Consider the following 27,969-nt stretch of genomic DNA (forward strand, 5'->3'; position numbering starts at 1 on the left):
TCTATTTTTAGTCGAAAGCGATTTTTATTGTCGTTTCTTTCTTGATGTTCCCAAGCGTAGTCCCTTTGGCGCAGCGGATAGCGCGTTGGACTTCTAATCCAAAGGTCGTGGGTTCGATCCCCACAAGGGATGGTTTGTATTCTTTCTATTTTTAGTCGAAAGCCATTTTTGTTGTCGTTTCTTTCTTGATGCGCCCAAGCGTAGTCCCTTTGGCGCAGCGGATAGCGCGTTGGACTTCTAATCCAAAGGTCGTGGGTTCGATCCCCACAGGGGATGGTTTGTATTCTTTCTATTTTTAGTCGAAAGCGATTTTTATTGTCGTTTCTTTCTTGATGTTCCCAAGCGTAGTCCCTTTGGCGCAGCGGATAGCGCGTTGGACTTCTAATCCAAAGGTCGTGGGTTCGATCCCCACAAGGGATGGTTTGTATTCTTTCTATTTTTAGTCGAAAGCGATTTTTATTGTCGTTTCTTTCTTGGTGTTCCCAAGCGTAGTCCCTTTGGCGCAGCGGATAGCGCGTTGGACTTCTAATCCAAAGGTCGTGGGTTCGATCCCCACAAGGGATGGTTTGTATTCTTTCTATTTTTAGTCGAAAGCCATTTTTATTGTCGTTTCTTTCTTGATGCGCCCAAGCGTAGTCCCTTTGGCGCAGCGGATAGCGCGTTGGACTTCTAATCCAAAGGTCGTGGGTTCGATCCCCACAAGGGATGGTTTGTATTCTTTCTATTTTTAGTCGAAAGCGATTTTTATTGTCGTTTCTTTCTTGATGTTCCCAAGCGTAGTCCCTTTGGCGCAGCGGATAGCGCGTTGGACTTCTAATCCAAAGGTCGTGGGTTCGATCCCCACAAGGGATGGTTTGTATTCTTTCTATTTTTAGTCGAAAGCCATTTTTATTGTCGTTTCTTTCTTTATATCGCCCAAGCGTAGTCCCTTTGGCGCAGCGGATAGCGCGTTGGACTTCTAATCCAAAGGTCGTGGGTTCGATCCCCACAAGGGATGGTTTGTATTCTTTCTATTTTTAGTCGAAAGCGATTTTTATTGTCGTTTCTTTCTTGATGTTCCCAAGCGTAGTCCCTTTGGCGCAGCGGATAGCGCGTTGGACTTCTAATCCAAAGGTCGTGGGTTCGATCCCCACAAGGGATGGTTTGTATTCTTTCTATTTTTAGTCGAAAGCCATTTTTATTGTCGTTTCTTTCTTTATATCGCCCAAGCGTAGTCCCTTTGGCGCAGCGGATAGCGCGTTGGACTTCTAATCCAAAGGTCGTGGGTTCGATCCCCACAAGGGATGGTTTGTATTCTTTCTATTTTTAGTCGAAAGCGATTTTTATTGTCGTTTCTTTCTTGATGTTCCCAAGCGTAGTCCCTTTGGCGCAGCGGATAGCGCGTTGGACTTCTAATCCAAAGGTCGTGGGTTCGATCCCCACAAGGGATGGTTCGTATTCTTTCTATTTTTAGTCGAAAGCGATTTTTATTCTCGTTTCTTTCTTGATATTCCAAAGCGTGGTCCCTTTGGCGCAGCGGATAGCGCGTTGGACTTCTAATCCAAAGGTCGTGGGTTCGATCCCCACAAGGGATGGTTTGTATTCTTTCTATTTTTAGTCGAAAGCCATTTTTATTGTCGTTTCTTTCTTTATATCGCCCAAGCGTAGTCCCTTTGGCGCAGCGGATAGCGCGTTGGACTTCTAATCCAAAGGTCGTGGGTTCGATCCCCACAAGGATGGTTTGTATTCTTTCTATTTTTAGTCGAAAGCGATTTTTATTGTCGTTTCTTTCTTGATGTTCCCAAGCGTAGTCCCTTTGGCGCAGCGGATAGCGCGTTGGACTTCTAATCCAAAGGTCGTGGGTTCGATCCCCACAAGGGATGGTTTGTATTCTTTCTATTTTTAGTCGAAAGCGATTTTTATTGTCGTTTCTTTCTTGATGTTCCCAAGCGTAGTCCCTTTGGCGCAGCGGATAGCGCGTTGGACTTCTAATCCAAAGGTCGTGGGTTCGATCCCCACAAGGGATGGTTTGTATTCTTTCTATTTTTAGTCGAAAGTGATTTTTATTGTCGTTTCTTTCTTGATGTGCCCAAGCGTAGTCCCTTTGGCGCAGCGGATAGCGCGTTGGACTTCTAATCCAAAGGTCGTGGGTTCGATCCCCACAAGGGGTGGTTTGTATTCTTTTTATTTTTAGTCGAAAGCCAATTTTGTTATCGTTTCTTTCTTGATGCGCCCAAGCGTAGTCCCTTTGGCGCAGCGGATAGCGCGTTGGACTTCTAATCCAAAGGTCGTGGGTTCGATCCCCACAAGGGATAGTTTGTATTCTTTCTATTTTTAGTCGAAAGCCATTTTTATTGTCGTTTCTTTCTTGATGTGCCTAAGCGTAGTCCCTTTGGCGCAGCGGATAGCGCGTTGGACTTCTAATCCAAAGGTCGTGGGTTCGATCCCCACAAGGGATGGTTTGTATTCTTTCTATTTTTAGTCGAAAGCCATTTTTATTGTCGTTTCTTTCTTGATGCGCCCAAGCGTAGTCCCTTTGGCGCAGCGGATAGCGCGTTGGACTTCTAATCCAAAGGTCGTGGGTTCGATCCCCACAAGGAATGGTTTGTATTCTTTCTATTTTTAGTCGAAAGCCATTTTTATTGTCGTTTCTTTCTTTATATCGCCCAAGCGTAGTCCCTTTGGCGCAGCGGATAGCGCGTTGGACTTCTAATCCAAAGGTCGTGGGTTCGATCCCCACAAGGGATGGTTTGTATTCTTTCTATTTTTAGTCGAAAGCCATTTTTATTGTCGTTTCTTTCTTGATGTTCCCAAGCGTAGTCCCTTTGGCGCAGCGGATAGCGCGTTGGACTTCTAATCCAAAGGTCGTGGGTTCGATCCCCACAAGGGATGGTTTGTATTCTTTCTATTTTTAGTCGAAAGTGATTTTTATTGTCGTTTCTTTCTTGATGTTCCCAAGCGTAGTCCCTTTGGCGCAGCGGATAGCGCGTTGGACTTCTAATCCAAAGGTCGTGGGTTCGATCCCCACAAGGGATGGTTTGTATTCTTTCTATTTTTAGTCGAAAGCCATTTTTATTGTCGTTTCTTTCTTTATATCGCCCAAGCGTAGTCCCTTTGGCGCAGCGGATAGCGCGTTGGACTTCTAATCCAAAGGTCGTGGGTTCGATCCCCACAAGGGATGGTTTGTATTCTCTCTATTTTTAGTCGAAAGCGATTTTTATTGTCGTTTCTTTCTTGATGTTCCCAAGCGTAGTCCCTTTGGCGCAGCGGATAGCGCGTTGGACTTCTAATCCAAAGGTCGTGGGTTCGATCCCCACAAGGGATGGTTTGTATTCTTTCTATTTTTAGTCGAAAGTGATTTTTATTGTCGTTTCTTTCTTGATGTGCCCAAGCGTAGTCCCTTTGGCGCAGCGGATAGCGCGTTGGACTTCTAATCCAAAGGTCGTGGGTTCGATCCCCACAAGGGATGGTTTGTATTCTTTCTATTTTTAGTCGAAAGCCATTTTTATTGTCGTTTCTTTCTTGATGTGCCCAAGCGTAGTCCCTTTGGCGCAGCGGATAGCGCGTTGGACTTCTAATCCAAAGGTCGTGGGTTCGATCCCCACAAGGGATGGTTTGTATTCTTTCTATTTTTAGTCGAAAGCCATTTTTATTGTCGTTTCTTTCTTGATGCGCCCAAGCGTAGTCCCTTTGGCGCAGCGGATAGCGCGTTGGACTTCTAATCCAAAGGTCGTGGGTTCGATCCCCACAAGGAATGGTTTGTATTCTTTCTATTTTTAGTCGAAAGCCATTTTTATTGTCGTTTCTTTCCTTATATCGCCCAAGCGTAGTCCCTTTGGCGCAGCGGATAGCGCGTTGGACTTCTAATCCAAAGGTCGTGGGTTCGATCCCCACAAGGGATGGTTTGTATTCTTTCTATTTTTAGTCGAAAGCCATTTTTATTGTCGTTTCTTTCTTGATGCGCCCAAGCGTAGTCCCTTTGGCGCAGCGGATAGCGCGTTGGACTTCTAATCCAAAGGTCGTGGGTTCGATCCCCACAAGGGGTGGTTTATATTCTTTCTATTTTTAGTCGAAAGCCATTTTTATTGTCGTTTCTTTCTTTATATCGCCCAAGCGTAGTCCCTTTGGCGCAGCGGATAGCGCGTTGGACTTCTAATCCAAAGGTCGTGGGTACGATCCCCACAAGGGATGGTTTGTATTCTTTCTATTTTTAGTCGAAAGCCATTTTTATTGTCGTTTCTTTCTTTATATCGCCCAAGCGTAGTCCCTTTGGCGCAGCGGATAGCGCGTTGGACTTCTAATCCAAAGGTCGTGGGTTCGATCCCCGCAAGGGATGGTTTGTAATCTTTCTATTTTATTTTCAAAATATTTTTTTAAACCTTTAAGGTTTGAAAAAGTCGACGATTTGATTTGTCTAACAAAAGTATTAGCTTTTTAGAAATTTAATTTATTCAATCGTGAATTGAAAACATGATTTCTTTTTAAAATTTTAGGTCTCGGAAAAATGATACCAGCTGATGTTGACGCAGCATTATCTTTCTGCACCCATTTGGTTTATGGACATGCAGGTATTCACGCAGAAAATTTCAAACTGATATCATTAAATGAAAATTTGGACTTGGATACCGGTCACAAAACATTCCGCGAAATGACTACAATGAAAAAACGTTACCCTGGTCTTAAAGTTTTGTTATCAGTTGGAACTGATGCTGATTACGGCGATGATAAAGAAAAATATTTAACCATGGTGAGAATTCTGTCATATTATTATATTACTTAATAATGCGCTGAAGTAATATTTCTTATTTGTTCCCTAATATTTTCATGTTTATCATTTTATCATTTTAATTTCTATATGATCTGAAACTCTATCTTCAAACTCTATCGCTACAATGCAACAAGCATCGGTTTTAATTTGGCTGTATATAGATTAGTTCTTTTTTTCAAAACTAATTTTGTTGCCCTCTCAACGAGATTGATTGAAATTATATATTAAATTTTATATTTTAGTTGGAATCTAGTCAACATCGTACAACTTTCATTAACTCTGCATATTCACTTGTAAAGAGCTACGATTTTGATGGTCTTGTTTTGTCTTGGAATTTCCCTCCATCTAAGCCAAAGAAGATTCGCTCTGGATTTGGTAAGTTTTTATATTATTTTATTTACCTTAGATTCATTATTATAAGTAATTTTAGAATAATAATTTTCTAATAAAATATCGAGTTACAAACTCCTTATAATATGATTTAATTCTCATATTTCTTTGTACCCTATATACTTCTTATTGGTAAATTTGGAGTTTAATATTAGAAAACCTAAATTATTGTGCAAAAATATATAAATGGTTCTTCTGTATCATATCAAGTAATAGTTAGGTCCAACTTCTAATATTTTATTATTTTGATATATATTTCTTTTAGGCTCATTTTGGCACAGTGTGAAGAAAACTTTCGGAGGTGGCAGTACCGTTGTTGATGAGAAAGCAGAAGAACACAAACAAGATTTTATATCACTTGTTCGTGATTTGAAAAATGCTTTCAGACATGACGGATATGCAGTCGCCGCTGCTGTCAATCCCAATGTTAATGCCACAGGTAATGATACTAAAATACCAGTATATGTAAATATAAATTATAATAATATAGTAACCATTTTTGTTTAAAGTTTCGCACAACTAAGCTAATCAATAGCTATAACAAAAGCTCAAAGGAACAGACGTTGAGAAATTTGATATTTCTTTAAAACTTTTCTTTAGATGAGAACCCGATGATTAAACTATCTGTAGTTGATAGATTTTTATTATTGGAATTTATTTATCAATGATTATATATTATTTAGTTATATGCAACAATGCTTAGGAAGAAAATCGTTACATCATTCTGATATTTTTTATCCTTTACTCTTAGATCCTGCGATTGTATACTAAATTTAAATTTAATTAAAATCTCTGACATAATTGGTTATAGCAATTGATCTAAAGTTAAGAAAATTAGGATCGAATAATCATAAATGAGTTTGCCATTCAAACAATGCATTTGTTTTAATGGCTTCGACCCCTCAGTTTTAAATTGACTTTTTAAATTTGATAGACTTCTTTGACACTCGAATGATCATCAACAACTTGGACTTCGTCATCATGCACTCATACGACTTTATGACCCCTCAAAGAAACCCAAAAGAAGCCGACTACACTAGTCCAATCTATGCTTTGCATGAGCGCAATCCTCAAAGCAACATTGATGCACAAGTAGCCTACTGGTAAGAAAATCGTAATCTAGATTCAGTAAAATATTATCTATAATAAAATTATTTTATCATTTTGTATCTAGGATTGAATCTGGAGCCCCTGCCTCTAAATTGATCCTTGGCATCCCAACATTCGGACGTACATGGAAACTCACATCAGATTCCGCCATATCTGGTGTCCCTCCACTAACCAGTGATGGCCCAGGAGAAGAAGGACCACAATCTAAACTCCCCGGACTTCTCAGCTATCCAGAAGTTTGTGCTAAATTGAGCAATCCTAATAATCTTAAAGGTGCAGACGCTGCTTTGAGAAAGGTTACTGATCCATCCAAACGTTATGGTATGTGCAGATAATGGTTTACCTACTGATAAAATTGGTTTTAAATAATTAAAATTGGCGCAATGAATTTTTGTGATTATTATGCGTTAATTGTAATGCAAGAACAATAATTAGTAGTTACAATTTTTGTAAATAAATGAATATTTAATTTCTGACTGAAAAAAATAATAGTAGTTAATTTAATAAATACAATTGTTGGCCCTACAAATAGATTTGTCAAGCATGGTTTGAATGATTAAAAACATCTTTTTTTTTAATAATTATATTAATCTGTTTGATAATGTTTGCACATTTCAAGTACAAATTACAAATAAATTCCATTTTTGTGATTTTTTTTACTTCTGGTATGTAATTTTTGATGTTATATTTACAAGAACATTTGCTCTACGTGACCTAACCTTCTTTAAAATTGTAATTAAAGAAGATTTCGAAGCAGTATTTGAGAAATAACGCAATTATCTTATTAAAACCTATTTCCTTTTTAAAACAATTAAAATTAATGCAGAGTTAAATTATATGTGTTAAATCGTATTGAATCAATTTCATATTAAAATATCAAATATTTAACTTCCCGAAGGAGAAGTTTATGTTTTCATAAAAAAATCCGATTCGCCAATTTTATGTTTTCTCGACGTTTCAAGCCATTCTGAATCGAATGAGACCAAATTTGGAAAAAGTATGTGTGTGTATGTGTATGTGTGTGTGTGTTAACATATTTTTCGCCGTAAATCGGCGTTTTCTCCAAAACGGATGGTTGATTTCAAAAATTTAAAAGCCATTCGATGTATCTCGATGAGGACTTTCGTTTCTGAGTTTTGTGCGGCGATCGGCCGAGCCTTTTCTTTGTAAATTGCAGAAAAGTGAAAATTTTTTCGTCCACGTTTTAGCCCGTAATTCTGAATCGATTCTGAAAATTCAAAACCATTCGATAGATATTGGTTGGGAATCGTGCTGATTAGTTTTTAGTAAAGATCGGCCGGACCGTTTTCTTGTAATAAAGTTTTAAAAAAAAAAATTCGACAATTTTTATTATTATTTTTTTGATGGTAGATACCATAGTCTTCTAGATCATACTAAAATATTACGGCCCTACGACAACTCGTTTAGCTTTAAAAATTCTATAATTTAATTTAATTTAATTTAATTTAATTTAAATATAAACAGATTTGTATATCTAATATGTTCAAGAAATTGTTAGGGATTTTTTCATAAAATATTTTGTATATTTGTTACTATTGCTAAAGTTTCTTATTATTATTACAGGAACATATGCTTTCCGCCTACCTGATGACAGTGGTGAGCATGGAATGTGGGTATCGTACGAAGATCCTGATACTGCTGGAAACAAGGCTGGTTACGTACGCGCCAAAGGACTCGGTGGTATTGCTATTATCGATTTAGGATTCGACGATTTCCGCGGTGTCTGCTCTGGTGATAAATTCCCAATTCTTCGCGCCGCTAAATACCGACTACTCTAATTCATAATTCGATAACGTATCATGTAACTAAATATTTTTCTTGATATTTATAAGTGAAGTTTAAGTTTATAAATATTTTATGATAAGCATTCAATCGTTCATTCAAACATATTCATATCTTCGTGATTTGATCATAATAAATATGACAAAATGCATCATTATTATAATATTATATATTTTTGAAATAAATGTTTGAAAAATTATTGGATAGTTTTATTAAGAAGTAAAAGGTTAAAATAATTCTAAATTATCGCATTCGAATATAACTAACTTAAATTAATGTTTTCGATAAAAAGTAATTAATTCACTTGAAGAGGTGTGTAAACTGTGAGGTATCACTTGAAAAATATCAGTATTATTTAAAAACATTTTAAAAAATGAATAGATTGGTAAAACTGGATATTTATGAAAATTGCAGATTAATTAAAATTTTCGAAATAATTGAACATTTTAAAATCTTGCGAAATTTGTAATTACGTTTCCTGTGATTTTTTTTCGAAATTGTAAAAATTATATGAACATTTTATAATTTAAATAAACCTTAAAAAAACGTTAAAATTTCACTATAATATATGCCTATTATTTATAATATAAATTAATATATAAAAAATTAATATCTAAATATATTATTATGTATATCTAAATATATTACTATGTCTATATTAATATGTTAAAAAAATAATATCTAAAAATGCAATTTCTGTAATTCATCCAATGTTTTGATACTCATTCGACTATTCTAATTTATAACTCGTAAATTATTTGTAATATAAAATTTTTTGACATAAAATGCCCATATTTTATTATAGGTTCAGAATACAGAATTAAACTGGGCGCAAGTGTCATTTTGCCTTAAGGTAAGGACATTCCTTATTATATATCCATTATGTGTCGATAATAAATAAGGATGAAGATTTTTAGAGATGACTCTTTATAGATCCGAAATATTTCAGGATGTTTATTGCGATTTAGACCATGAATTTTATTATCATACAATTTTTTTGTCAAAATCTTTCTGTTCACAATTAATTTCAAAAAAGGACTCGGACGATATTTACAAAAATCAATACAAAATTTTCAAAATTGATTAAGAAATTTTTGTGAAAACGTGGATGATATATTTTGCTGTTTTTTGCTAATACTAAAGAAACAGCTCGACATATTGTCTGATGATGGCTTTTAAAATTTTAAAATCGCAAAACGTCTACGAAATGTTAAATGTTGGTTCACATTCAAACGCACAATTATGGTGCCAAACGCCTTTTTCAATTATATTATCAAAAGATTTAGATTTACTTAAATCTGATAACTTATCTGATCTGAAATATTTCAAGATTACTCGTATATTGGAACTAAGCTCAATATTTAATAGCTCTAATGCATCTTATTGATAATCCACAAAAACTTGATTTTTCAATAAGATAACCTATTAGAAGTTAAGAAACCCATATAATAAAGTTTTATAAATCTATGATTCATATTATTTAAAATAACAATAAATGTTCAATTATCGGTCAAACTTTATCACATTATGATTGGTTGTTTCTAGCACAGGTGTTTCAAATAATTTATGCCACGATGCGTATGTAATTCACCTAATGGCACACAATGATTCCTTATGAGTGCTGATTTAATTGGATTAGTATTAAGAATGGTGAACGACAAAGAACTAATAATAGATGTTCAATATTCATGTTTTGAGCATTTTCATGTTTTTGTAACATTTGCGACAGTTATAATTAATACTTCAACGAAGCGGTATGGCGCCAAAGGCAAACGAGGAGTTAAAAGCGTTGCAAACGGAGTTGAATGAGTTATTTGAGAAAATTAAAGTTACATATATTTGGAATCGTAAAAAATTGAAAAAAATCTAATATATCTTCTAATATATCGTGATCTATTTCGCAGGCAGAACAAGGTAAGGTAGCGGATTGTACTTTTGAAGAAAAGTGCGGTGATGTTCCAGCATTGCCAAAAGTTAAAATGTCGACCAAACGGTTGCTGAAAGGTCATATTAACAAAGTTAATGCAGTGCATTTTAGTGATGATTCCAGGTAAATAAAATGAAATAAGTATTGATGAAATAAAAGTAAAAGCTGTCTCCAATTGCCAAATTGTGTTTAATTTCCATTAGTCCAGTTTCCAAATAGTTTCAGTTTACTATAGTATATTTATTGTTTGTCAGTACTCGCTAATTAAAGTTACAAAACATAAATCATTTTTTTATATTACATATTATAAATTCATTATATATAAAATACTGTTATTATTGCTTTAAAACTTTTTAATTTATTTTTCTTAGAAACTGTGTTTCAGCATCATTGGATGGAAAACTAATTATTTGGGATACATGGACCAGTAATAAAATACAGAGTACGTAATAGGTTTTATGTAATTTTAACACTTGTAATTTTAAAATTTTAACAAATAATGTGTTATTGTATAGTAATACCATTACGCTCTTCCTGGGTTATGAGTGTGGCTTTTGCACCTTCTGGAAAATTCGTTGGTAAGATCGTGTATTAAATATATTTTTCTTTCATAATCTTTATTTTATTATTTTAGCTTGTGGAGGTATGGATAATATGTGTACAATATATGATTTGGAAAATAAAGATAGCTCTGGAATCCCTAAAATGGTTAGAGAGTTGGCGGGGTAAAACTTTTTAATAAAATAATTTATTCATTTAGGGTTATATATATATATATATGTATCTTGTAAACATATATTATATATTATAAATATTTATAATGTATTCATTTATATAGATATGAAGGATTTTTGAGCAGCTGTAGATTCCTTGATGATAAAAATATAATAACTGGATCAGGAGATGCAAAAATGTAAGTGTTAAATTTTTATATTTAGTATTTCATATTATTACAAATAATGTTATTTAACACGTTCGCGCCGGCGCGGGTCACCGGTGACCCACACTAAACTGTCTCATCGGGCGGCGCGGGTCACCGGTGCCCACACTAAACTGTCTCATCGGGCGGCGCGGGTCACCGGTGACCCACACTAAACTGTCATTAAAAACATTTATTTTTAATAATAATTATAATCAAAAATGTATCAGAACTATAAGTTTTGTTCAATAACAAACATAATAATACAGTATTATACAAAAAACTCAAATACGGTTAAAATAACATAAAATCTAATATTGTTTGAATGAACACTCGTTCTCTTCATTGATAAAATTAACAAAATCCTCGTCTGAAGAGGAAGAAACTATTCGTAATCTTGCCACTTTTCTTTTCTTGCTTCTAATTATAGATTCATCCGAATCACTTATTTCCATATCTATGTTATCCATTTTTTATAAGGGTAAAAATTAAAAAAACATTCTAATCACCTTTCTAATTATATTTACTGTCGGAAATTTGTGGTCAGAATGAAAAAAACGGCACAAGTTACAAAACTTGCACAATAAGATCTCACTGTACTGCAGAGCAACAAACAAGGCGTATGCAGGTCTGAATAGGCAATAATCACGCGCCGCCAGATGAAGCGCGATGTTTATTTCAGCGCCGCCTCATAACAAAACAAACGAAAATCGGCCCCGGCGTGAACGTGTTAAACAAACAAATATTCATCGAATCATGAAAAATAAAATTTGTATTACATAAGTTCTTCAGCGAAAAATGTTGCAAACAAAACAAATTATAGTCATATTCAATCAATACAATTGGATAGACATTATTGTAAAAACAAAAATTTATAAAATTCATTCACGTAGATAAGTTACGTAATACATTGCTTTATGTGAAAATTGGAGATTCAGGTAGAAATAGAAGAAGAGTTGGATGGGATATTTACTAAACTACTAGATTAAACTAGTAGATATAGGGAACGTGTTTATGCACTTTATTATATATTTTACATCATTAATATGTAGGTAATCAATTTAATAATGAATTAACTTATAATAAGAGGAGTTGAGAAAGTGTAGAGCACAACAACTTTGTGATTCTGGTTATTTCATATGTTTATAGCGGATATAATAACGTCTACAAACGGCTAATTGCTGAGTCCATAGACCTTATACTACATGGACTGCTAGTACTCATATGTTTTGTCTGTTAAAAAGTGTCAAAACATGAGAAGCAATTGTGACGTCACCGGGTGAACGAACGTTACCGAGAACCGTCGAAAACTCTCGTTTGCTTGAATGTCATAATAGTTATCATGGTTACATGATGCGTAGAGAGTATTCGAGCACGAGCTAACGTAGCAATCGAGAGTATACGAAGGTTCTCGGCAACGCTCCTTCACCCAGTGACGTCTCAGTCGCCTTTCATGTTATGGCACTTTTTTGAACTCGACTAGTAGTCCACGTATTATAAGGGTTATGACTGAGCCACATGTTACAAATTAGATGACAATATTAATTGCCATTAATCATTTATAATTTCAGTTGTAAATGGGACTTGGAGACTGGTCGCAAAACTGGCGAATATTTGGGCCACACCGGAGGAGTTGCCTGCATATCCTTGGCCTCAACCGGCTGCTACGTAACGGGTAGTGCTGACAGCACTTGCCGTTTGTGGGACTTGCGTCAACCCAAAATGGCAAATTGCTTTTTTGGCCACTCGGCTGATGTTAATGGAATTTGTGTAAGTAATAAATTAACTCAACATGCGGTGCATGGCATCGTGCCTTAAGGCAAATTGCTGGAACTTCTGGTAACAAAAACTAAATTTAAAAGAAAACTTTGAAATTTTTTCAAATTTAGATATTTGAGAAATTTTGAAATATTTGAAAAAAAAAATTTTTTTTTGGAAAAATTTGAAATTTTTGAATTTAGATTTGTTTTTTGAGAATCATGAACATTTTTTTAAAGCAATCACGTTCAGAAACTTCTGTGACGTAAAAATATATAAAAAATTTCATGTTCGATTTTTTTGCAATTACTACAATCAACTTACCCTACCGGAACTTAATAAACAACTTTAAATTTTTTAAATTTCATTAGAGAGACAAAATCTTTGATATAATTCCATCTGAAACCATATTACATATTTTTTTCGAAGTTACAAACAGGCAGAATTTCACATAAAACTATTCCATATCAACAGTAAAATATCTATGTAACATTTGAAATTTTAAAAATAGTTTTGGATATTTTTAACTAATTTAATTACCAAAAAACAGCCAATTTTGAAAGTCATTTAATTTAATTTTTAAATATTAATTAAAATTAAATTAATTAAAAATTAATTGAATTAATTTGAATGATTATTACCTATAATCGACGCGTGCTTTAATTTTATCAATTATCCTTTAAGTGTTTAGGCTTTATAAGCCAAAACGGCTTATGTTTTTAAAATCGGTACAGCTTTTTTCGGCAGAACGACAACGAAAGCAAAGTTTGCTTAAATATGCACAAATACTTTTTTCCAATTATGGAGGAAAACAATTCAATATCACTCAGAAGATTAACAAAAAGTAAACTTTTGTTTCAAATCGTTTATTATACATAAATAATATATTTCAGTTTCATCCAAACGAACAAGCATTTGTATCGGCATCCGAAGATAAATCTTCTATCCTCTTTGATGTAAGATCAGACCAGCAACTAACAAAAATATCTTCTACAAATCCAAATGCTGGATTCACATCGTGTGGTAAATTATAAACACTTAAACTTAGATTTTTATATAATTGCACTATAACAAATATTTTATCTTCAGCTGTGTCTCTAAGTGGTCGTATTGCACTTTGTGGATCAATCGATAAAAGTATTCATATGTGGGATCTGTTAAAAGGGCAGACCATGGGTAACTATTTGTGATTCATTTTTATCTTTTAATAATATAAGTGATATTTAAATATTAATTATCATGAGTGTTTTAGGTACATTATCGGGCCACGAAAATAGAGTGACATCAGTTTCTTTATCAAAGAATGGAATGGCTTTAGCATCTTGTAGCTGGGATCAGAACGTGCGAATTTGGCTCACCGCATAAAAACGTTCTTGTTAGCGAATATTTTTTTTAAATTAGACCATGATACAGAAAAATTTAAATTAAATGTAAAAGCCGAAATTTATATTTCTTGTATGGTGAAGCTGTGTTTCATATTTCTAAAACAATAAATCATTTTAGATGATTTTATTTTATAGAACAAATTTTGATAACAATTCTAAATCAATATGCAAACTAGTAGTGCACGGCGTCGTGCCTTAAAACAAATTGCGGGAACTTTTCATTCCGTAATGAAATATTCGAAGAATATTACATGTTTCCTATTATATAATTATAAATATTATAACTTTCATTATTCGTATTTTATAGACTAAATAGCTTATAAATTGGACGATGACGTTTATATAAGTTTACAGGAAAAAAGAATACACAAAACTTAATCAAGCGGAGATAGAATGAAGGACCTTATCTCATATTTTTGAGATTTATATGAACTGAAATGCAAAGATCAAATTATTTTTTTCAAATATATAAGTGAGTTTAGGAATTTTAACTAAAATTAAAATTAAAATCCGAATTATTTTCGATTTTCAAAAACAAATTTTTCGAAAATTAAAAAAAATTGTAATACTGTACTTAAAAATAATCGTTTTGTCAATACATCAAAAGCATTTTTGAATCATTTAATTCAGATCTTTCAAAACTGCCATTTTTGGCACATTTAGCTCAGTATCTCTAAAAAGGCTGGACCTGTCTTTGCCAGAAACTAATCACCACTTTTCCCCATCATTACGAATTGAACATATTTTGAATCATTCGAATTGAATGCTCCGTACTCTCAAAAACTCGATTTCTATTTTCTGCACTCAACTTTGTATCATAATTATGAAATTTAATATAATTCAATATTTTTTGCAATTGTAATTTTTAAAATATTATTTTATTAAGTTTTTATTTTCAATATTCAATATTAATTTATATTAGGTTGTCAAATATCTCCCTTCCGCTTTTTTGCTCTTGGTTTATAATACAAAAAGGCGGAAGGGAGATATTTGACAACCTAATATATGCCGAAAACTATAAAGTGACTTATAATGATGAGAAGGATTCCTAATTAGTAAAAGTATAGATGCATTTTGTTTATAGCTCAAGATTATATTTGACACTGATTTATAATTCAATGTGTCTAATATGTAGCACTTATTATTTTCAGAGGAAAGTATGCGCATGTATGGTACAAGAGAAATGTCTTATGAAAAAACTTTTTTCTTTTTAATATGATTTTATTGACATCTATTTAATAATATACAGTCATCCCTTATAACTAACTAATAGAATAACTAACTTAATCTATTCTTACATTTTCAATAGTGATTAAAATAATAATAAATTCAAATTTCAATAATTTTAATTAGATTAAATAACTAGCTTAATTAAATTGATAAATTAACTTAGTTGTCTATAAATATTTTTGGCACTCAAATAAATATTTGGTTACATCTTTATATATACTCATGTTTTTCATAGCTAATATTATTGTCGTATTCGTTGGAAAAACTATATTTTTTTGTTCTAGGCGTTGGTAAAGCGCTTTTCTTTGTGTTGTATATTTCTTGCTATGAAACAACTTACTCTACAGGAAGTTAAGTAGACGTGACTAAACTTTTTTATCATGCTATATATATTTTAGTAATATGATATTTTTACTGAATATTAATACATATGAATATATTATATTTTAAAGTCTTGGATTTAATGGACTACTTTGATTCCCATAATATGAATTCATTAGATTTCTCATTTTCAAATAATTTTACCGTTTCTTTATGTCTAAATTGCGCAAGGCCACGCCTGCTTGTTGGCAACACTTATCTTTTACCTAACATAACACTGTACAATTTGACATGAGTCAGGGGAACTGTCAAAACATGTTTTGATTTTATTGACCGTGTATTTTCAATACAAACTAAACATGTGTTAATATTCTAAATTTAGCTAAATTACTAGGGTATTTAAATTATGGCATTTCACGCGAGATGCGGGGAATGCATCACCCTTTCAAATAACAATTGTACAGCCGCACGAAATATTAGTGAATTTAACCATGGATTAGTTTTAAGCGCTGAACCTCTAAAAGACGATGTTCTGTTTGAAGTCCGTATTGACAAAAAAGTAATTGTTCATATTATACATCTAGAGCAATGCCTATTCCTAAATAATATTATTTACCACTATTTACCAAATTCAGGTTAATTCTTGGTGCGGTAGTATAGACATTGGCGTCACGGCCTCCAATCCAGATACATTAGATTTTCCTGCATGTGCAACAAAATTGCGAAATGGCTCATGGGTGAACACAAATACTAAGTTCTATCTAAAAATATATCATCAAAGCAGAATTGACCTAGTTTGAAAATTTCAGATTATGTCTGGTGAGTCTGTTTTAAAGGATGGCAGTTTTGTTGCTGAGTTTTATGGGAAAGACTTAGAAAAATTACACGAGGGAAATACAGTGGGTGTTATGCGAACTAGTCAAGTATGCCTTTCTTCATATATAAAGTACGTACAGTTAAATTACTAAAAGCTAACATTAATCTAATTGTTTTCAGTCTGAATTAATATTTTATATTAACGGTGAATCTCAAGGTCCTGCTGCTTTTAACATACCTCATGTAGTTTATGCTGTAATAGATCTGTTTGGAAAATGTGTGCAAGTAACATATATGAGAGGCACTAACACACAACCTGTATGTAAAATACCATCCTACTACTTTCATTCAGTACTGCTATTGTTTATATTTTATTGTGTATTTGCAGGAACATAATAATGACTCTAGTGTTTATCTAAGTACTCCCCTTACAGTAACAAATACTGTATGTCCGGCAACTATTGCAAGTTCCGATCCAAATGACAGACTCCATTTTCACCAAAGATGTGGTTCAATGATTCGACTGAGTGATAATGCAAGGTTTGAAATATCAATTAGGAAAAGCTTAACTTATCATAAATATTAATTTTGAATTCTTAATTATATGCTAAATGGTATTTCAACTCGATATTGAATTAATAATTCAATGTTTTTTTTCACACATAAATTCTTGTAACTAAATATTGTGATTGTTTTTTATTAACTAGATATTTTATTTTCATTTGTAAAATATACTGTTGATAAGTTTAAAAGTCTAAAATTGTGATTTATCTTAAGCTATGAAGATTTCATTATATTCATAATAACATTATAAAAAAGAATACAAAGTTCTAATTGAAATTCTATTTTATTGAAGTAATTACTGAAATACCAGTCACATCTTTTCTAATAAAGTGTTCTAATTTGAATATATTTTATTTAAGCACTGAAATACTAGTATCATCTTTTCTAATGTGTTTTATATTATATACTAATTATTACATTTTTATATAATTCTAATTATTTCATTTTTATTTGCTTTATAATTAATGGTTATTTTTGTTAATTGCTATATATATCATATATCCACAAATACGGATAGAATTTGCTAAATAAGTACTGTTATTCCCTAAATATGTACAGTATTTCCCATATGTTCTGTTATTTACTGCGGAATATCATCTAATTATTTCTTATCCATGAAGTACACATGAAATAACAATATATTAAAATTTAAAATCATTTTAGAATTTTCTAATTATGATGTTAATTATTTACCCATACTACAGTTAACTTCTTAAATATAAATAAGTAAATTTTAATTGTAATGCATAGTGCTACATTAAAATTTCTCAAAACATTATTTCAAATAATTCATACAGCACAAAGTAAACACAATTTTTTTTAAACAAATCTAATATCCATCTTATATATATATATATATTATAAATTTGTGAGTGAAGATATAGAATTTAAATAGCTTTTATTCATTATGTTAACATGTATTTAAATATTTCATTATTTAAGGACTGCTGAAAGAAGAAGACCTCTTGATGAGTTCAATAATGGAGTTGTAATGACTCACAGAGCACTTCGTGATAATGAACTTTTTGAAATAAGAATAGATCGTCTAATTGATAAATGGTCTGGAAGTATAGAGGTAATTCATTTCTAATATATGTAAAGAGGCTTTAAAAATTTATTTATAAGTATGCTCATAAAAGGTTGGGGTTACTACACACAATCCAGAAGCACTACAATTCCCAGCAACCATGACAAATATGAGAAGTGGTAATATTTTTTTTACAAAGTTTGTTTTGTATACATAAAATTGTGGACTTATTAAAATATCTTTTGTAGGCACTATTATGATGTCTGGAAGTGGAATATTAACAAATGGAAAAGGTACTCGCAGGGAATATGGGGATTTTAACCTAGATGAATTGAGGGTAAGAAACCATTTCCAATTATCCAGAAAAATATTTTGAGTTTTTCAAAATATTTGTTAGAAATCATTCAAAATATATTGCTCTAACTTTGTAGTTTGTTTTTGTGCTTGTTCATATTAAGATTATTTTATTTAGTACTGAAATTCTTGAATCAAAAAGACATATGTGATTATTTAAGCTCTTAAAAGATTGTAATTTTTTAAAATTAATTGTTTTATTTTATGAGGGATTAAAAATAAAAAGTTTATGGATCATCACTGTGGAATTCTACTACATTTCATTATGAAAACAAACTTTTCTTGAGAAATATTTATTTCATAGAAAAGAAAACACTATATTACATACATAATTTAAGTTATTTATTGAAAACTTTTCCAGGTAGGCGATCGCGTAGGCATGATCAGACATTCAAATGGAAACTTGCATTATTACATAAATGGACTCGATCAAGGTGTAGCTGCTATTCGGGTTGCACCACAATTATGGGGTGTAATAGATCTGTATGGAATGACTATAAGAGTAATATTATTTTTCAATTATTTTTTAAATGCTTATAATATTTCCTTAAAGTTTTTCTCTATATTTTAAGTAGTATGAAGTATTTTTTCTCTATTTCTTTTATGTAGGTGACTATAGTGGATAGAGATGAAAGGGAGCAGCAAAATTTAGTTACCAGACGAAGCATGCTCAATTCAATCAATTCTAACAGTGGCGATTATGCTAATTCTGGTATTGAAACATGGAGTACAAATGACAGTGATCGTTTATTATTTCATCCAATATGTGGAATGCATGCTGAGGTTATTAATAATGGAAGAAGTGTCCATAGGCCTAAGTACTACAAACATTCTCAATAAATTATTGAACACCACTAGAAAACTTTTTAATTGGATATTTGTATTTTATTCACAGTGCAAATGATGACTTCAACAATGGTGTTGTTTTAACACAAAGGCCTTTGCGTTTGAATGAGTTCTTTGAAGTACGCCTAGAAAAAATTATAACAAAATGGGCTGGCAGTATTGAAATTGGGGTAACAACACATGCTCCTTCAGAGTTGGACTTTCCATTTACCATGACCAATGTCAGGCATGTTGCATTTTTACATTTGCAATAGATTTTATTTACTAGAGAGATTTCACATTACATTTTTAAAATAATTTAATTTTTCATTATAGAACTGGTACATGGATGATGACTGGGAATGGTATAATGCACAATGGAATTACGATTATTGAGAGTTATGGACAAAATTTAGATCGATTACAGGTTTGTGATTAAAGCATTTTGTAACTTATTTTTTAAATGATTTTGTGAACATAGATTTAATTTTTACATTAATTTTTGTATTAATTTTGTAAAGTTTGATTCAAATATTTTACCAAAATGTTATTACAGGTTGGCGATAGAGTCGGTGTAATAAGAAGAGAGGGAGGTATTTTACATTTTTATGTTAATGGTGTTGATCAAGGACCCGCAGCCACAGAAGTTCCTGAATGCATTTATGGTGTTGTAGGTATGCTTGATTCATGATATCTATTATAAAAACATATTTAACATAAAGTTCAATTATGGCATAATTTTTTATTACCTATTTTGTTTCTATTGTTCTTTTATTGATCACATGCTTTTTTTTGAGTCAATTTCTATATTCATTTCTAATAAGAAATACAAAATATTTGGTATTGATTTTGAAAACTGTCAGGAAAAGTTTACGAAAGTAGTTAATTAACATAAAATATACAGGAAATACTCTCAAAAAGAACGTTTTGATAAATTGCAATAAAATAGAATCACGTTATACTATGTGAGCAGCTTCATAATTTCCCAATGATCTCATAAATTTGTAAACGCTAACATTATTATTATTATTATTATTATTGTTATTATCTTACTATTTCTATTATTGTTATTTTGTTATAGTTTATTATTTTTCTAGTTTTCTAGTCTAGTCTATTTTAGTATCTTATAATTATAAATGCTAATATATTTTAGTCAGAAATTTCGAATTGCTATTTGGGTGTTCTCTAGATATTTCAAATATTCTATATCGTTTGATATCAAAATTGAAAATATAATTACTGGCTGACTTTTGACCATTGTGATGGATTACCTGGTCTCAATTAACAAACTAAAATATTAGAGACCTACGACAAGTGGTTTAATTATAAAAATTAATTAAAGATTGGATCAATCAACCCTGCTTTTAGATAAAACCCCGTGTATGTATTAGGCGCTTGTTCGTTTTTCACTAATGCATAATATTTAATTAATTTATTCAAAATGTTTGATAAATTTGTACTAAATTAATTAATCTGCAATTGTTTCTCATATTATAGTGCTCAATACAGCAATATAACGCGAGGTATTCCTATAATTTACTCAAAAAAATATATTGATGCCTTATTGATTAAGTCAATTATTCACATATGTCGGGATGATAATGCAACTTACGATTAGTTATTTATTATATTTGCATAATCAAATTTGTACTACATTTAAAGAAAGAAATTTTTATCATCATATATTTTATATTTTTCAGATTTGTATGGTCAAGCTTACCAAGCTAGTATTGTATATTCATCCGATTTATGTTCTCCTGACACTATGAATTCCAGTGTATCAAACATTACTCTATATAGGTATTCCATAGAATATTATAAAATATGCTCCAATTTTGAAAGCATACAGTATAAATCTTATAGAAATAATAATACATTTTTTCTCTTGGTTATTGAGTTCAAGATTGATGTTGCTGAAATTAATAATTATTAAACTTTTTTTAGTGATCTACGTTTTAATGCAGTACATGGAAGGAATGCGCAGATTATCGCTAATGGTCTTACAGCGTGCAGGCCACGGGCCCATGCTGAATTTAATGATGCTATTGTATTCTCAAATCGGCCTTTGAGAGATGGCGAAATGTTTGAAGTCACCCTAGATACTTTGGTCGAAAGATGGTGTGGAAGTATTGAAATTGGTGAGTTTTATTTATTATAATTCGCTTTCATATAATTTAATTGACAATATTTTTTTTTCAACTTATTTTTCTTTTATACATGAACATTATAGTTGATAATCGTCTTATGATAATCTTCTTATTGAGATTGATATTTAAATTTATAGTGAAATCTAACTTTTGAATTTTTGTTTCTTTGGCAAAATTTCTTAAAATGACCCATGAAACCATAATTGCAATAAATATTTAACTTCTTTGTCTAACATGGAAGAAGCATATAATAATGCACTGCTCTTTCAATTGAAGTTTTGGGACACTTATTTTATTTTTTGCTGGATTTTTCATTTTTCTTCAATAATACTTCACAGATATGCGATTATATTATATATTTTAATTAAAATTTTAGGTCTAACTGCTGTAAGACCTGAAGATATTTCATTGCCTACAACAGCTACAGATTTAGAACAAGACACGGTGATGTTGAGTGGCGCTATAATAATGGAAAATGGATGTAATATTCGAAATGGTTATCCAATGGATCTAGACTCATTAAGAGCAGGTGCCAGAATAGGTATGCTATTGTTATATATAATATGTTTACATATATGATTCTTTTTATATTTTCATAGTTAAATGTTATAGTTAACATGCTTATGATATAGTTGAAGTTAACATAATTTAGGTGCATTAATACAAAGCCTTTTATTAAATTGAAGATGTAGAACAGATTTGTAGTTGATTATTTATTAATTGTACTAAATAATTTTGTAGGGGTCAAAAGAAATCAGTCAGGTTTCGTTCACTTCTATTTGGATGGTGTTGATCAGGGAATGGCATGTAAGATTCGTGCTGGGAATTTATATGCTGTTGTTGATTTATATGGAATGTGCACACAGGTAGTTTTGTTTATACTATATATAAAGACAAATCTGCATTTTTATAATGTTTTTATATGTATTGTAATTATTCTTATAGATAACCATTGTTCAAAATGAAGCCAGAGCCCCTTATGCAATTTCTGAAAATTCTGCTAGTTTGCAAGCTACATCTGTAATTCAACCAAATATTCAAGCTGACGTTTACCATAGGTGAAATCATACACACACACACACACACACACATATATATATATATATATATATATATATATATATATAATAACTCTATCATTAATTTTTTCAGATTTGCCAATGTATTTAGTCGCAATATGGCTTTAAGTGACAGCGCTACTGTAGCCAAAAGAAAAGAGTTGATTTTAGGATTGCAGCATTGCTTAGTTTTCAGCAGCACTCCATTGGCTTATAATGAACCCTTCGAGGTAATTATTTAATTATTCTGTCTCAAAGTTTATTTACAGTAATTTTATGACCTCATTTTAGGTAAAGTTATTAAATTATGTACCGCATCTTGCTGGAAGCATTAAAATTGGCATTACTGATTTAAATATTGATTCAGAGACTGTTAGAAATAATATTCCAGGTTTAATCAAGGATATTCCAAGTGATACGTGGTATGTTACAGGTCAGTATTTATCAGTAAGATAATGTATGCACAAACTTAAATATCGCTGTGTTAATTATAAATCACCCGTAAAACCTTTCAATGCATTAGCAAATCGAAACGATGCAAAGTGAATTAAGATTTTCTGTTGAGAGCTATATCAAGTTTGAAGTTATGTTCAAGTATTAAAAAAATACTACTTTGAAGAGATATTTGAACAAACTTTTTAGAAAATTACATAATATTTTATTACATATTCAAAGTACAAAAAAATGTATGTAACAGAAAATAACCTGTTAAGTACTGTTGTCGTAAGTCGGCTCTCTTTCACAAACAAGGCCAATGATCCTGAATAGCTTCTTATTTCAACAAAAAATAATGAGAATATTAAAAACAATGAAGATTTGAACCCAATGCATCCTTGAATCTTTAAAAAATAGTAGCAAGATCATTTACAGATTTAATCATAATCTTATTTATATTTATTTCAATATTAACTTACATCACATTTATTTAGCCTTTCTCATATTTTTTATCTTGAAATTTGATTTTTACATCAACTCTTAATACATACTTGTTTTAATATTATATTTTTATAATTAATATAATAATTATATAAATATATTTCCTTTCAGGTAACGATATACATTATAATAACAATCTCATTGGAAGTTTTACTCCATCATTACACTGGTTGAGAACTGGTGACAGAGTAGCTTTAGAATTGACTTCCACTAGAAGTATTAAGTTATTTATAAATTCTGATGAAATTGGCGTACTATTCAAGCAAATTCCTGAGGCAAGTATTCTTGATAAATAATATTTTATACACACAATTATTTATCTATTTTAATATTGCAAGCTATTATAATGCTTCTTATATTTTTTATCTTTTTTCAGATGGTTTGGGTTGTAATTGAGTTATCAGGCTCTGTATCTAGTATACAAATAACATCTTTACAAGGCCCTAAGTCGCCTTTACGTCCTTGCGCTTTGAGATTGCAAGATTCTTTAGATTTTGCTATGGATCATGTGAATAAACATGACTCTATGTTAGGTAACTTCTTGAAATCTATATAGAAAAATACTATTTTGAAATTACTAATTTGATTTTGAAGATGGTTTATATGTTTTCTTCCACAAATATTTATTAATGTTGGGCATTTAATATTTGTATACAGTTATAAAATTAACAAAACTTTTCAGAATCTCTTGAGGTTGACAGCCCCAATTTTGAATTCTGTGATTACTTTGGAAAGAATATCAAATTGAATTCTTGCAAGAAAATTGCTCGCAGAATTAAATCGTACAATAATGGTATTGTATTTACTAACAAACCTTTAATACGCGGACAGCAGATTATGGTAAGTAAATTTAATTGTTTGTTTTTGTATTTTATAGAATGCAATATTTTCTTTGTGTATTAGAAAAGCACTGCATAAAAGTTATTTAGAAAATTAATTCAACTGTCATAGCAAATTCTGTTGCTATCTGTTGGGAAAAATATTGAGCATTGCGTTATTGCAATGAATATCCAATGAGAAAAAAACTTATACTACTCTTAAAATATGTTCAGTTTAATGGAGTTTATTATAGTAAATGATTTGTTATATTACTTATAATATAACTAGGCATTTACAGTAATAAACTCCATTTAAAAAAATTGCTAAATATTTATTTAGCAGTTTTTAATATTACTTATTAGTAATTTTTTTATGTTTAATTTTGTGATTGTTCTATAAGTATAATTTGCTTTTTTCAGCTGAATATATATTTAAAATATATTAAAACATAATCCATTATTTTCTACAATTTAACATATTTGTTTCAGATTCGTATTGATTCTCTCAAAGAAAACTGGAGTGGAAGCATTGTTGTTGGAATTATGTCCATGACTTTAGAGCAAATCAAATCTATACCACTTCCATCAACAGCTTTTGCGATGAAAGGTCCCATTTGGGTTGTAGCGAGTGACTATTTATGTGTGCAGGGCACTAAGGTATTTATCATATTAATTAAATATTTTCAAAAGTTCTTTTAGTTGTAGTAATCGGCCGAAAATCGGTAATCAAAATTTTTGCATTTCTCCTCGTTTTGAAGGTTTCCGAACATTTTGGCATACCTCAGAAAAAATCGATGTGTGTGTGTGTGTTTTGTGTGTCCGCATTTTCTTGTTCGCGTTTCGGGCGCACGAATCAACCGATTTGAATGATTCAAAAAACATTTGATTCCTATTGATAGGGAGTTTTTGGCAAAGGCAGGTCCAGCCGTTACGGAGATAAAGAGCAAAGAGTGCAGAAAATAGAAATCGAGTTTTTGAGAGAATGGAGTATCCGATTTGAATGATCTAAAAAATATTCAATTTGTAATGATTGGGAGAAGGGGTGATTACTTTTTGGGAAAGGCAGGTCCAGTCATTTCGAAGATACAGAGCTAATTGTGCAAAAAATGGCAGTTTTTAAGCGTACGATTTGAATGATTCAAAGAACTTTCTGCTTGTTTTAACAAAATAATTGCTCTTGGAAAAAAATTGTTTCAATTTTATTTTTTTTAATTTTTAACAAGTAAAAGTTTGCTTGAAACTGAATATAGTTTTTTTTTTCAAAGGAGAAGTACTTACTACTGTATATGTTTTTGCCAAAAAATTCAATGTGCTAATTTTGTGTTTTGGTGACGTTTCAGCATTATTACTCCCACATATGAATCGTTTGAAATCCAAAATTGATAAAAGTATGTCTGTTTGTGTGTGCATATTTTTGATCTTTTACCGATTTTAAAAATTTATAAGCTGTTTGATGAAACTTGATAAGGAATCGCGTTGAGTAGTTCTCCGCGACTATCGGCCGAGCCGTTTTTTTACAATGTAAAATCTTTTGTTTGCATTGCAGCCAAAAATTCTGAATTGATTTAGAATATTCAAAACTGTGAGAAACTGTGAATGATATTAGTTGGGAATCGTACCGTTTCTTCGCAATTAATTGAATGCTGGGTTATAAATTAAATCAATAAATGAATAAAATCATATTTTGGGAAATACAGATATTGTTTTTGTGTCTCTATATCTATGCTTGTATCGAACAGTTCTTAATGTATTGTTAAAATACATTCAATAAAATATTTTATTTTATATTAATGTTAATAATTTTAATTATTAATTAAATGTAAATTTTTATTTATTTCTGATTTGAAAGCCAACTCGAGTAAATTTTATTAAAATTTTATTTATTATGTCGTCTATTGCAATATTTTAGTTTAAATGTTTCGCTTTCAGATCAAATCAAAATATGGTAGCGCTTTATCTAGTATCAAAGTTGGAACCATTATAACTTTATCGTTGTCAAATTCGGGTTCGTTTAGTGTAATTGTCGGAAATAGTGATTTGGGAGTGATGGCTACCGATCTGCCACAACAAGGAATTCCAATTATAGACGTTTATGGATCTTGTGAAAAGGTAAATCGAAATAAATTGCTGAATGAAATTATTGTTTTTACTTTGGTTTCTCAGAAAGCTATTATACTAAATATACAATAATTATTTTAGGTGTCCATAGTAACATCGCATTCCGAAAGACTTGACCAAAGTTTGGAAATTGATGATATTGAAAGCTTTTCGCATTCAAGGCAAAATCATGTCACAGATGATGTTATCACCGAGAATCTTATAACAATTGAGCCATCGACTAGTTTGCAAGAGAAAGCTGATTTAGAATTACATGAAAAAGAATCTAGTTCGACATATTACACATCCGAATTAGAACCTATGCCCAGCACCTCACGAGGTGGTCCTGCTGCTTTATGTGATATTGATAATTTAGACGATAATGTTTCTCAAAATTTTTTGAAAAATCTTGAAATTCAAAATGCTACTAAACCTTGCATGACAACGAGCGAAAATGAGAATATAAATATTGAAATTCAACGTATGGAAAATTCTTATAGTGAATATATGGATAGCAATCATCCAGTTTATAGTCATAATCATGTGGAAAATTTGAATATACAATCCCGCACTTCTATGGATGGTATTTCTGAATATATGCAAGATAACCTTTTGATACAGCATAATACGAACATAAATATTCAACGAAGTCAATCTAGTCATAACATCCCATCTAATGAAAATAATAATGCTTCATATTTGAGCCCACCAGATTCATTAAATATCACGAGCAGTTACAATGACGAAAATATCATATGTAATGACATTTCAAGTATGGCTCATGTACTTCCTAGTTCATCATCTCTATCGCAAATTGATGAAAGTCCAACTAGAGATCGAGATTGTCCATATCTTCAGAGTGTAATAAATTTTAAAAATTCTCTTGTATTACCAGAAGCATTTTTCTCATCAGATTATCCCAAATGCTATTGTTGTTCTAATTGTGGCAACAACAACAATAGGTATCGCGACTGGGTGCGTTTTAAATTGAAACCTAAATCAACAAGTTGTGCAGATTGGAGATTAGCATTTTATGATACCAAGGTAGATAGAATTAGAGCAGTATTAGATCTTGGTCAACCATTGCCAACTTCTAATGATGCGCATGTGTTCTCTGAAAAGGGTGTGACAACAGGCAATAAATTGATATTAAAAGAAAATTTAGAAGTGCGGTTACGTAATACTCATGAGTAAGTATTAAGTATTTTTTACTCATTATAAACATGGATTGATCAATATCTGTATTTTCTAGTGTTCCTATGTGCAACAAAACTTATACTATATCAACGGCTTTTGAGGTTCGAGTTCGTCCAGGATCCATATCTTCATGTTCTTCTGTAGAACAGGATTTGGTTACGAAAGAAGCCGGCGCATGCGTTTTAGAAGCGTTGTTAATGAAATTAGTCATTTCGTAATTTTTATATATCTTGGTTGCATAGGTAATTATTTTTATGAAGAAATTATTCTATTTCTTTGAACTGTGATCATTGTTTTTAAAATATGTTTTATTTTGTTATCTAGTATTATTGAAATTTGTTCGTATGCTTTATTACTTTTTATAATTAAAATTGAAAATAGTAGAATATTTAAAGGAATATATATATATATTATTATATATATATATATATATATATATATATATATATATTAATATTATATATTATATATATATATATATATATATATATATATAAAATAATAAAATCTTTTACTAATAGAAGTTGAGGTATCAAATGT

General features: G+C 31.2%; 3 protein-coding genes and 30 non-coding genes across 33 annotated transcripts in view; all 33 read left to right on the top strand.

The window, feature by feature from the left end:
• The window catches only part of LOC113368164 (chitinase-like protein Idgf4), a 93,983-nt gene extending 85,835 nt beyond the window's left edge, over positions 1–8,148 (top strand). The window contains exons 2-7 of the mRNA XM_026609733.1: positions 4,473–4,726; positions 4,990–5,122; positions 5,403–5,576; positions 6,072–6,240; positions 6,312–6,568; positions 7,832–8,148. Coding sequence (XP_026465518.1) covers positions 4,473–4,726; positions 4,990–5,122; positions 5,403–5,576; positions 6,072–6,240; positions 6,312–6,568; positions 7,832–8,046 — 1,202 coding nt within the window. The 3' untranslated portion in view covers positions 8,047–8,148. The remainder of the gene's footprint in view (positions 1–4,472; positions 4,727–4,989; positions 5,123–5,402; positions 5,577–6,071; positions 6,241–6,311; positions 6,569–7,831) is intronic.
• Trnar-ucu lies at positions 60–132 on the top strand. Its single transcript has one exon. It is a non-coding gene; the product is annotated as a tRNA-Arg (tRNA).
• On the top strand, positions 204–276 carry Trnar-ucu. Its single transcript has one exon. It is a non-coding gene; the product is annotated as a tRNA-Arg (tRNA).
• Trnar-ucu lies at positions 348–420 on the top strand. Its single transcript has one exon. It is a non-coding gene; the product is annotated as a tRNA-Arg (tRNA).
• Trnar-ucu lies at positions 492–564 on the top strand. The gene has a single exon. It is a non-coding gene; the product is annotated as a tRNA-Arg (tRNA).
• Positions 636–708, top strand: Trnar-ucu. The gene has a single exon. It is a non-coding gene; the product is annotated as a tRNA-Arg (tRNA).
• On the top strand, positions 780–852 carry Trnar-ucu. Its single transcript has one exon. It is a non-coding gene; the product is annotated as a tRNA-Arg (tRNA).
• Trnar-ucu lies at positions 925–997 on the top strand. Its single transcript has one exon. It is a non-coding gene; the product is annotated as a tRNA-Arg (tRNA).
• Positions 1,069–1,141, top strand: Trnar-ucu. The gene has a single exon. It is a non-coding gene; the product is annotated as a tRNA-Arg (tRNA).
• On the top strand, positions 1,214–1,286 carry Trnar-ucu. The gene has a single exon. It is a non-coding gene; the product is annotated as a tRNA-Arg (tRNA).
• On the top strand, positions 1,358–1,430 carry Trnar-ucu. Its single transcript has one exon. It is a non-coding gene; the product is annotated as a tRNA-Arg (tRNA).
• Positions 1,502–1,574, top strand: Trnar-ucu. The gene has a single exon. It is a non-coding gene; the product is annotated as a tRNA-Arg (tRNA).
• Trnar-ucu lies at positions 1,647–1,718 on the top strand. Its single transcript has one exon. It is a non-coding gene; the product is annotated as a tRNA-Arg (tRNA).
• Trnar-ucu lies at positions 1,790–1,862 on the top strand. The gene has a single exon. It is a non-coding gene; the product is annotated as a tRNA-Arg (tRNA).
• Positions 1,934–2,006, top strand: Trnar-ucu. Its single transcript has one exon. It is a non-coding gene; the product is annotated as a tRNA-Arg (tRNA).
• Trnar-ucu lies at positions 2,078–2,150 on the top strand. Its single transcript has one exon. It is a non-coding gene; the product is annotated as a tRNA-Arg (tRNA).
• Trnar-ucu lies at positions 2,222–2,294 on the top strand. Its single transcript has one exon. It is a non-coding gene; the product is annotated as a tRNA-Arg (tRNA).
• On the top strand, positions 2,366–2,438 carry Trnar-ucu. The gene has a single exon. It is a non-coding gene; the product is annotated as a tRNA-Arg (tRNA).
• Positions 2,510–2,582, top strand: Trnar-ucu. Its single transcript has one exon. It is a non-coding gene; the product is annotated as a tRNA-Arg (tRNA).
• Positions 2,655–2,727, top strand: Trnar-ucu. Its single transcript has one exon. It is a non-coding gene; the product is annotated as a tRNA-Arg (tRNA).
• Trnar-ucu lies at positions 2,799–2,871 on the top strand. The gene has a single exon. It is a non-coding gene; the product is annotated as a tRNA-Arg (tRNA).
• Positions 2,943–3,015, top strand: Trnar-ucu. Its single transcript has one exon. It is a non-coding gene; the product is annotated as a tRNA-Arg (tRNA).
• On the top strand, positions 3,088–3,160 carry Trnar-ucu. The gene has a single exon. It is a non-coding gene; the product is annotated as a tRNA-Arg (tRNA).
• On the top strand, positions 3,232–3,304 carry Trnar-ucu. The gene has a single exon. It is a non-coding gene; the product is annotated as a tRNA-Arg (tRNA).
• On the top strand, positions 3,376–3,448 carry Trnar-ucu. Its single transcript has one exon. It is a non-coding gene; the product is annotated as a tRNA-Arg (tRNA).
• Trnar-ucu lies at positions 3,520–3,592 on the top strand. The gene has a single exon. It is a non-coding gene; the product is annotated as a tRNA-Arg (tRNA).
• Trnar-ucu lies at positions 3,664–3,736 on the top strand. The gene has a single exon. It is a non-coding gene; the product is annotated as a tRNA-Arg (tRNA).
• Positions 3,809–3,881, top strand: Trnar-ucu. The gene has a single exon. It is a non-coding gene; the product is annotated as a tRNA-Arg (tRNA).
• On the top strand, positions 3,953–4,025 carry Trnar-ucu. Its single transcript has one exon. It is a non-coding gene; the product is annotated as a tRNA-Arg (tRNA).
• Trnar-ucu lies at positions 4,098–4,170 on the top strand. Its single transcript has one exon. It is a non-coding gene; the product is annotated as a tRNA-Arg (tRNA).
• Positions 4,243–4,315, top strand: Trnar-ucu. Its single transcript has one exon. It is a non-coding gene; the product is annotated as a tRNA-Arg (tRNA).
• A 1,658-nt stretch (positions 8,149–9,806) lies between the features above and the next one.
• LOC113367346 (guanine nucleotide-binding protein subunit beta-2-like) lies at positions 9,807–14,019 on the top strand. The gene is made up of 10 exons (XM_026608957.1): positions 9,807–9,878; positions 9,955–10,100; positions 10,349–10,419; positions 10,493–10,555; positions 10,612–10,702; positions 10,816–10,890; positions 12,468–12,666; positions 13,548–13,677; positions 13,744–13,830; positions 13,907–14,019. Exons 1-10 carry the CDS (start codon positions 9,807–9,809, stop codon positions 14,017–14,019), a joined length of 1,047 nt encoding a protein of 348 aa, XP_026464742.1.
• A 1,977-nt stretch (positions 14,020–15,996) lies between these two features.
• On the top strand, positions 15,997–27,647 carry LOC113367347 (neuralized-like protein 4). The gene is made up of 27 exons (XM_026608959.1): positions 15,997–16,149; positions 16,226–16,327; positions 16,400–16,513; positions 16,587–16,724; positions 16,795–16,946; positions 17,913–18,045; positions 18,110–18,176; positions 18,246–18,334; positions 18,713–18,853; positions 18,961–19,169; positions 19,247–19,423; positions 19,513–19,603; positions 19,733–19,850; positions 20,877–20,976; positions 21,121–21,314; positions 21,700–21,864; positions 22,065–22,189; positions 22,269–22,381; positions 22,476–22,611; positions 22,673–22,814; positions 23,429–23,592; positions 23,694–23,850; positions 24,000–24,157; positions 24,625–24,792; positions 26,065–26,244; positions 26,335–27,422; positions 27,485–27,647. Exons 1-27 carry the CDS (start codon positions 15,997–15,999, stop codon positions 27,645–27,647), a joined length of 4,737 nt encoding a protein of 1,578 aa, XP_026464744.1.
• The last annotated feature ends 322 nt before the right edge of the window (positions 27,648–27,969 follow it).

Source organism: Ctenocephalides felis, unplaced genomic scaffold (assembly GCF_003426905.1).
Source record: "Ctenocephalides felis isolate EL2017-DRISC unplaced genomic scaffold, ASM342690v1 CF-g0.4_SCAFFOLD_01170, whole genome shotgun sequence".
NCBI lineage: Eukaryota > Metazoa > Arthropoda > Insecta > Siphonaptera > Pulicidae > Ctenocephalides > Ctenocephalides felis.